The sequence below is a fragment of the Gigantopelta aegis genome, chromosome 2, assembly GCF_016097555.1.
Source record: "Gigantopelta aegis isolate Gae_Host chromosome 2, Gae_host_genome, whole genome shotgun sequence".
Lineage (NCBI taxonomy): Eukaryota > Metazoa > Mollusca > Gastropoda > Neomphalida > Peltospiridae > Gigantopelta > Gigantopelta aegis.
In genome coordinates this window covers 27057999-27068038 of record NC_054700.1, presented here as the reverse complement: position 1 = coordinate 27068038, position 10040 = coordinate 27057999, and the positions used below count along the sequence as shown (strand labels likewise).

At 37.2% G+C, this 10040-nt stretch overlaps 1 protein-coding gene across 1 annotated transcript in view; it reads left to right on the top strand.

Moving 5' to 3' along the window:
- Positions 1-7052: 7052 nt before the first annotated feature.
- Positions 7053-10040, top strand: part of LOC121383293 (gamma-tubulin complex component 4-like) — a 60906-nt gene continuing 57918 nt past the window's right edge. Inside the window, exon 1 of the mRNA XM_041513222.1 lies at positions 7053-7195. Within this exon, the coding sequence (XP_041369156.1) occupies positions 7121-7195 (75 nt within the window). The 5' untranslated portion in view covers positions 7053-7120. The remainder of the gene's footprint in view (positions 7196-10040) is intronic.

The following is a 10040-nucleotide window of genomic DNA, read 5'->3' as shown; positions in this document are numbered from 1 at the left end:
TTCCATTTAAGCGGCATTTTAATAAGGCCTTCATTTGAATAATCTGAAGTGAGTTTTTTTTTTAATGTTCGTAACAACTATCTGGATGTGGTAGAATGTCTATATTGTTATCTGATAATTGCAGTTGTTTTATTAGGTACCAACATTTTTGTTGATATATGATTTGCAATTTGTGATATTATTATATTTTGTTTATATTGACGAGCTTTATATTTACATAGACGTTTGTATGCTTGTTTTGCGGAGAAAACGTTTTCAAGAAATATTCTGTTATTGGGATATTCTTGCAAGTTTTTACAAGCAGTAAGTGCAGAAAAGTTGTATTCTTTGCATGCCTGATCAGACCATTGTCGCTTACGTTTTTGTTTATTTGAAGATTTAACAAACGTCATGGACTTTAGGCTTATGGTGGAAAGAACTACCTTCATATCAGCTTCTGCTTTATTAACACCTTCCTTATCATTGCTGTAGTTGTTGATTCTCTTCTAAAATCATTTATAATCAATATCTGGACATTGAATCGAAGATATAGCCTTTGCTTGACTTCCTTCAGTCCACTTAAATCTACCAGGCATTTTGTCCAGTTTGTTTAGATACTAGATGGACAACTACCTGGCAATGGTCTGATAGTAATGATAATGGTTTAACACACATATACAATATATTTTCAACAAATTCTTCTGAAGCAATCATGCAATCGATCATACAAACGCCACTGTATTTATAACATGTGTATGCGACTAATGTGTCACCATATGTCCGACCATTAAGTATTCTAAGTTTAGTCGACATATAAAGATTGGTCAGTTTTGTGCCATTTGAATTAATTATTGTGTCTTTGTTATTTCGATTACAACATGAGTCTTCTGAAATCGGAATAGACTGGTCGTCACCTTGGTGATATAGTCAGATAATTCTGCAGGGCGAGCAATGAAATAGCCACCTAAAATAATGTGGCAGTCATTACTTGTTAAACTATTGATACCATTTTCTATTTGTAAGAAAGGGTCTGTGGCACATGTCAGACTGTAGTTTGAATTGCTTGGTGGTATATATACTGATCCCAGCAAGGCATCGTTTTGCAGCTGAATCAGCTTTCCTGATATTTTCACCCAAAGAACACACAGACACTTTGTTTTGATCAGATTAACATACTGCTTCAGATATTTCTTGAAGTAGAATATCATACCACCTTTAGATTTTACAGATATTCGATGTTTTTCAAAATATTCAAACGAGTCAATGTCTATACTATTTTTGGACTCCTCAGAGTGCCACGATTCAACTAACGTAACGAAATCTAAATGCTTAACACAACGCAAAAATTCAAAATCGTTCCATTTTGTCAAAACACCAAAAATGTTCCAACAGGAATATTTAAACCTCATACCAATGTATAACGTTGAGAAAGTAGTAAATAGATACTTGTATTTGTTATGTAAAAGACTAAATTGTAATAACTGTAGTCTAACTAATTAATGAATGAGCGTCGACCAGACTATGACTGAATGTAACATTCTTGAAAAAGTTATACGTGCACATGTGTATATTTTCCAGTTCGGGAATCACTTTAAGAAAGCTTTCCACTCCATTGTTCAAGAAGAATGTTGAATTGCTGAAAGTGATGTTTCGTCATTTCAAGCTTATCCATGGAGCTGTTGATAATATCTGGCTGAATATCTGACACAACGACCTTTGATTGTGTTCGCTGCGGCCACTTTATATTTTTCGCGATGAGACTAGTACCCGCGACACTTGGATGCAACAAGTCTCTGTAATTCTTCTGTTGATTACCGGCCTCGGTGGCGTCGTGGTAGGCCATCGGTCTACAGGCTGGTAGGTACTGGGTTCGGATCCCAGTCGAAGCATGGGATTTTTAATCCAGATACCGACTCCAAACCCTGAGTGACTGCTCCCCAAGGCTCAGTGGGTAGGTGTAAACCACTTGCACCGACCAGTGATCCATAACTGGTTCAACAAAGGCCATGGTTTGTACTATCCTGCCTGTGGGAAGTGGGATTTTGAATAACCTAACGATTTGTCTAACCTAACGATTGTTTTTTGCTGTTTTGTTATTCATGTTTTCATGCATATAGTGAAATAAAAAATCCCCACCCGTCACTGGCGTAGGAAGCGGGGGGTGGGGGGGGGGCGGAAGATATTTTGCTTTATAATAGTGTAAATATAAAAGTCCCCCCCCCCTTCCCACGTTTTGGCACCTTCCTACGCCACTGCAAGTTATTCACTTCCAGTAGGAAACACGTACCAGTTTTGATGCAGTGGCGTACATACTCAAAGGGAAGGAACTCTCAGTTACCGCAGATGTTAAGATTGTTTTAGTATGGAATCCTGTTATGGACAAAATGTTAATAAATGTCACCTTACTATAGAGCGTGAACATCAAGCAAGTCCTGGTGTGAATATCACCAGAATTTGTCTTTTTACCGTCCTGTTATCATGGTTCATGTTGTGGTTAAAGGTAGCTAAAACCAATAACTTAAACATTCTCGGTACAAATAATCTGAACACAAATCCTGGAATACAAGATATTTTAAACTGGAACAAATCAATATACAAAACAGAAACACTGTAGAAATTTGCTGAGTAGGCCTATACTATGCATGCAGTGAATGCACAGAAACGTGCTGTATGCAGGCCCGTAGCAGGGGCGTAGCGTGAGCTGGACCTGGGGGGGGGGGGGGGTCGAATATGAACCAAGTGGACCTTTTCTAAAAACTCCATATGTATAAACCTGTATGTTTTAGTTCTGAAAGCGGACCATTTGCTTCAGCGGGGGGAGTTCGTCCGAACCCACCCCCCCCCCCCCACGCCCCTGTGTAGTTCCTCTCAAATAAAAAAAAAATCGGATTTTACTTATAAAAGTCCTTATCCCCAAATGACCGGATAACGTAGCCGGGTGTGCTACCCGTCGGACTCCTCGATCACTAAATCATTTATAGCGGTCTGGTTAAACATAAAGATCCCTTGGTGTTATATGGAAAGAGTAGCCATGTGGCGACAGCGGATTTCTTCTGTGACCAAGTGTCGATATAAGTTACTGTGTTTGCCATCCAATAACCGCTGATTAGTAGCCAATGTGTTCCAGTAGGCTTAAATTTGTTACGATTTTTATCATGTATCATTGATTATAAATACATTGGTACGACTGAAAACAACTGGTTTCATGTCATGGCTCTGTGACCAGGCCGTTTTACCTACATACTACAACTTAATGCAAGTTGTTAACGCATATTTCGCAACAAACGTTAGTGTATTATTCTTGAGTGTAACCGGCGTTATCACATTGTTTGGCAAGGGGCTATAGTATAGGAAAGAAAAGTATAGGTTAGAAGGCACAACGACTGGTATATCAAAGGCTGTGGTATGTGCTACCCTGTATGTGGGATGGTGCATATAAAACATCTGTTGCTACTAATAGAAAAATGTAGCAGCTTTCCTCTGTAAGACTATAGGTCAGTACTACCAAATGTTTGACATCCAATGGTCGATTATTAATAAATCAATGTTCTCTAACTTTAACTTTAACTATATTGGATGAAGACGTGTATATGATAAATAGGCCTACATGCCAGTAGATGTTGACAATAATACTGAACATTGAACCAAACACTTATCTGAAGATAACTCCAGTGAGCAGAATGACACTGAACCAGATCCAATTAACAGTTTGACAAAAATAAAACATAAGTTACAGAAAGGATGCAATGGATTGTCTTTTACAATATGTAACAGGACATTGAAAAGGACTGGTGTGAAATGTTGTAGTTCGCTAAATTTCATCTGTCACTAATTAGTATTACATTCATGTATGCGATCTGTAGATTTATTTTTTAAAACAAATCGGAATATATCGCTTTAAACAAATATATATAAATTAAAATACCTGGTAAACAGAAAATTAAAAAAGTACCGATTCCAAATTTTGATTTCATTGAGGTTGGGCGGGAAGTAACCTACATAAGGTAATAACGTTGAAATTTCATTTTGCCGACGTCTACTTTGATGTTGAAAACGTGACGTCATTAATGCTGTATTTTTAGAAAATATGATAAAAATAGAGCCCAAATACCTGAGATTTACTTTTTAAGGTTATTACCTGCTATTTACGGTGGGTTTTTTTCTTTTTGCTAAGTTGTAGGTTTTCCCATGTGACGTATGTATGTATATATATATGTGTGTGTATGTATGTATGTATGTATGTATGTATGTATGTATGCATATATGTATATATATAGTCAAATCCATCGTTACGAGTTGTTGCATCACAAACACATCGAGCAATGAAATCCTGTGAATATGGATGAAACACATTTGAGGCCTTCTTGGAGAGACAGTCAAGAATCATAATGATATTCTCGTGATATAAACAAAGGCACTGGTTTTTTGGCATGTCGGCTGCTGGAAGCACGTGAATAGGACGGAGTTCAAAAAAATTGTACGCCCAATAATGACTGCAGGGTTATCTTCTTTGAAACATGAATACGCTTCGCCGATTGACATCAGGTGGCGTTTCTGAATTTTAATTTTTTTCTTGTTTGATTTATCAATGATAACATCCCTTTTACCCGGGGCTTGTCGTGAGATATCATCTCTCTCTCTCTCTTGCTTTTTTACACAGTCTTCTCCTTTTATCTCTTATTCGTTCCTTGTTGAGATAATTAAGTTTCTTGTTGAGATCGCTGCGAATTCTTGCTCGGTATGCAGCTATTCTTTCAGCTGATGTCTTTGGTGGCATGACTGAAAAAAAGCAAAGTAGACTTTAATACTTGATATAACTTCAAATGGTTTTTAGTTGTAGATTGCTTTAAAGTTTGTTTTAACTACACCACTAGAGCATATTGATCTATTAATCATTGGCTAATGGATGTCAAACATTTTTTTTTTGTGACAGGCAGAGGAAACCCGCTACATTTTTCCATTAGAAGCAAGAGATCTTTTATATATACTGTCCAATAGACAGGAGAGTACATACCATGGCCTTTGATATACCAGCCGTGGAGCACTAGTTGGAACGGGGGAAAAGCCCAATGGTAGACATCCACGGAGGAGGTTCGATCCTGCGACCGTGGCACCTCAAGCGGACGCTCAACTGACTGAGCTAGATCCCGCTCCCTTAGTACCATAATATAAAAGTAAAATATTTTATATTTTAAAAAGGAAATGTTAGGTTTAATTTATAATGTATTGTGTTCTCCACTGATTGTCGTCTTCCCCATTCAGAAAGGGAAATTGAAAATCAATCATAATGATTAAATATTCAAGAATTATGATGGGTAGAAAATGTTATTGGGGAGATAGGTGAATTATGTAACATTTAAAACAAAATGTCTTAAAACTGCTTATTATTATTATTATTATTATTATTATTATTATTATTATTATTATACAAAATAGGTACTTACTTTGAATACATGTAGCTTGTTACTGGAAGAATGGTGCTTTCTGTATGCTAGTCCGTGTAATAGTGAATAGACTGTCTTGGTGCATCATATTATATATCATTATCAATTTCACCACAGGTGTTTGGTTGACTCTTTGCCACTGGTGACATCAAGCATGCAGCTGCACTAGTGACCAACCTTACTTGAAAGTTTTAATGATTGACAAGTGTCACCTTCAGGACTTACCAAAACAACATAATTTGAAAGAAACATTAAAATATACTGAACTGACATATAAACTGCCTTGTTGTTAAAGGGACTATCTTGAGTGTTTAGATATTTTGTAAAACAATTCGGCCAATAGGGGCCTATAACCTATCATAATTACTATATTGTACTCTACTTACATTTTCTTGGTTAGAATTATAAAATGTGTATAACCAATTCATTTCGGAACATGCTAATGTTTTGTAGAAGATCAGTATGGATTTTTGCACACAATAATTTCATATATATCAGTTTATTTTTTCTTCCAAATGCAATTGTTGATAATAAGCTACAATAATGCAAACAACTATATACATTTATACATAGTTATGAACTGAAAATTTATTTTTATGATTTTACTTAAGTAAAAACTTAAAATGACATAATGTGTAACACCCGTAACGTTTCAAATATGTAACACCCGTAACGCTGGAAGATCAATTCAATTTTACAGATAATTCCTGAACTCATTTCATATCAATAGTAATCAAGAAAATAAAGAAGAAATAAAATATTGTGTTTCTACCATCAAAACTAAATAATATAACACAACTTGTCTTCTTTTTCCGTTACGGGTGTTACATTGGTCGAGCCTACATATTTATGGTCAAATTTAAAAAAAAAGTAAATTACTGACATTAATAAAATGTTCTCATGATAAAGTAGCAACAATAACCATTCTTTAATGGTATAAAATAAAAATGTCAGGCTTTATTAGAATCTCATGGATAAGGTTTGAAGTTTGGCTCTTTTTCACGTGTTTAGAAATCAGTTTGTGGAATGGTTTGAAGAGTTGTATACCAAACATGTAAATAAAACTCAGCAATATTTTATTAAGTTTACATCCCCCAGAGATACTTCCTTCCAAAGCCAGAAAAAAGTTTGATTATATATGACGATTTTAAAAATGGCCCTATGGGGATAGTTACATGGATTTGACCATATATATAAATAAATATTTAAAAAGTTTGATCATATATGACGATTTTAAAAATGGCCCTATGGGGATAGTTACATGGATTTGACCATATATATAAATAAATATTTAAAAAGTTTGTACTCTGATGTTCAGTACTCTATTAAACTTGATAATTATAACAGCAACAGTCTCCAGTCTAATGTAGGAATTAAACAAGGTTGCGTATTGAGTTCACTACTATTCAACCTCTATGTTCGTGATCTACCGGATATGTTTTACACAGTCTTTAAAACTGTAAAATTCTTAAGTTATAGTGAATACTAATAATTAGCATAATAGTGAGTTTAAAAATATAGGAAATACAGGTAACAATCGAAAGGCGTATGAGTCCGGTGTTTAGTACGTCGCCATGCGTGTCTGCTAGCGGAATTGGTTGCTAGAAATTGTTTGCTAGAATCCGCTGAGGTTTTTTTACCCGCCTTGTCAGGAAAACTTGAAAATATAATGATTAAATTCAACAGAACAGCTGGGAATGTTGCATGAATTGTTACTAGCGTTGTCTGGTCATGGGGGTGGTTTGTTTAAAGATTGCGGAGAGGGACTGAAAGTAAGAACATAAGCCTACGTTCATTATTCGTATCGATATCATTAGTAGGGCCTATAATAAAAAAGAAGAAATGTTTTAGTAACGACGCACTCAACACATTGTATTTACGGTTATATGGCGTCAGACATGGTTAAGGATCACACAGATATTGAGAGAGGAAACCCGCTGGCACCACTTCATGGGCTACTCTTTTCGATTAGCAGCAAGGGATCTTTTATATGCACTATCTCACAGACAGGATAGCACATACCACGGCCTTTGATATACCAGTCGTGGTGCACTGGCTGGAACGAGAAATAGCTCAATGGGCCCACCAATGGGGAGCGAGCGCTGTACCAGTGGGCTACGTCTCGCCCTAGTATTACTAATGCCGGCATTAGCTGGGTTATCACTGTTTACTTGTGACCGGCGTCATGGTTAGGCCATCGGTCTACAGGCTGGTAGGTACTGGGTTTGGATCCCAGTCGAAGCATGTGATTTTTAATCCAGATACCGACTCCAAACCCTGAGTGAGTGCTTCGCAAGGCTCAATGGGTAGGTGTAAACCACTTGCACCGACCAGTGATACATAACTGGTTCAACAAAGGCCATGGTTTGTGCTATCCTGCCTGTGGGAAGTGCAAATAAAAGATCCCTTGCTGCTAATCGGAAAGAGTAGCCCATGTAGTGGCGACAGCGGGTTTCCTCTCAAAATCGGTGGTCATATAACCGTAAATAAAATGTGTCGAGTGCATCATTAAATAAAACATTTCTTTCTTTCTTTTTACATGTTTAATTATATGTATACATCAGATGTAAACACGGAAATAAAGCACGTAACTGGTTGGCGAATGTCTGATGTTTCCCCCACTTCAGTTCACCCCCACATCACTTCGCACAGGGCTTCTAGAATTTTTATAAAATCCACTAGCCATGGGATAGGTGATTAAAAAAAATTACTAGCCAGAATTAAAAATTCACTAGCCCTACTTTACTTTAAGTTAATACAATTTCATTAAATAATAGTAAAAGTCGGATATGTCGCCTAAACTTTAGGCTAAAGAGAGAGATATAACTTAAAAACACTTAACAGTGTGTGGTGGGGGGGGGGGGGGGGGTGAGGGTGGAGGTCGGGATATTCTTATTTACAAATTGGACTTAACTGCAACATTTGACCCAAAAAAAATCACTACCCATCAGGCATGGCAATAGTAGTTATTTACTAGCCCAACATTGAATATCACTAGCCATGGGAGTGGGGCTACCGTAATCTAGAAACCCTGTCTGGCATGGTAATATTTGTTATTTACTAGCCCAACATTGAATATCACTAGCCATGGGAGTGGGGCTACTGTAATCTAGAAGCCCTGTCTGGCATGGCAATAGTAGTTATTTACTAGCCCAACATTGAATATCAGTAGCCATGGGAGTGGGGCTACCGTAATCTAGAAACCCTGTCTGGCATGGCAATAGTAGTTATTTACTAGCCCAACATTGAATATCACTAGCCATGGGAGTGGGGCTACCGTAATCTAGAAACCCTGTCTGGCATGGCAATAGTAGTTATTTACTAGCCCAACATTGAATATCACTAGCCATGGGAGTGGGGCTACCGTAATCTAGAAACCCTGTCTGGCATGGCAATAGTAGTTATTTACTAGCCCAACATTGAATATCACTAGCCATGGGAGTGGGGCTACCGTAATCTAGAAACCCTGTCTGGCATGGCAATAGTAGTTATTTACTAGCCCAACATTGAATATCACTAGCCATGGGAGTGGGGCTACCGTAATCTAGAAACCCTGTCTGGCATGGCAATAGTAGTTATTTACTAGCCCAACATTGAATATCACTAGCCATGGGAGTGGGGCTACCGTAATCTAGAAACCCTGTCTGGCATGGCAATAGTAGTTATTTACTAGCCCAACATTGAATATCACTAGCCATGGGAGTGGGGCTACCGTAATCTAGAAACCCTGTCTGGCATGGCAATAGTAGTTATTTACTAGCCCAACATTGAATATCACTAGCCATGGGAGTGGGGCTACCGTAATCTAGAAACCCTGTCTGGCATGGCAATAGTAGTTATTTACTAGCCCAACATTGAATATCACTAGCCATGGGAGTGGGGCTACCGTAATCTAGAAACCCTGTCTGGCATGGCAATAGTAGTTATTTACTAGCCCAACATTGAATATCACTAGCCATGGGAGTGAGGCTACCGTAATCCAGAAACCCTGCTTCACACAGTACACCTTACACCGTAACAAATTCTAACAACAGAGGACTTAAAAATCATACAAAATTAAATGATTTTTACTTGTTGATCTGGCATGTGTGAGGTCATGTGACATGCACCGAATGTTAAGTCATCTTCCTCCATTTTAAGTCACCCCTGCGTGTGCTGTAACCTCACCGTGGTGCAGGGGTGTAACATTCTCTTTGAGAATGGCCAATACAGCACAAAATTGAAGTTTTTAGTAAAATTCCGTATCCGTAAAATTCTGTGATATTTGTGTTTTTGCACAGTTCTTTACACTGTTTTTGTTTAAGTCTTGAATTTTTATATTGATGTTGATCATCACTTTATTTATTTGCATTACCATAGTTTGACACCCAATAGCCAATGTATTGTTCGTGCTGGGGTGTCGTTAAACATTCATTCATTCATTCATTCATTCCATTTTAAGTCAATTTCTACGAGTCATGTGGACTCTTATATCAGTAATTTTAAGGAATAAACAAAAATGACTTTATAAATGAATGGAAGGAAGGAAATGTTTTATTTTACACACTGAACACATTTTATTTACGGTTATATGGTGTCGGTCATATGGTTAAGGACCACACAGATATTGAACTATGA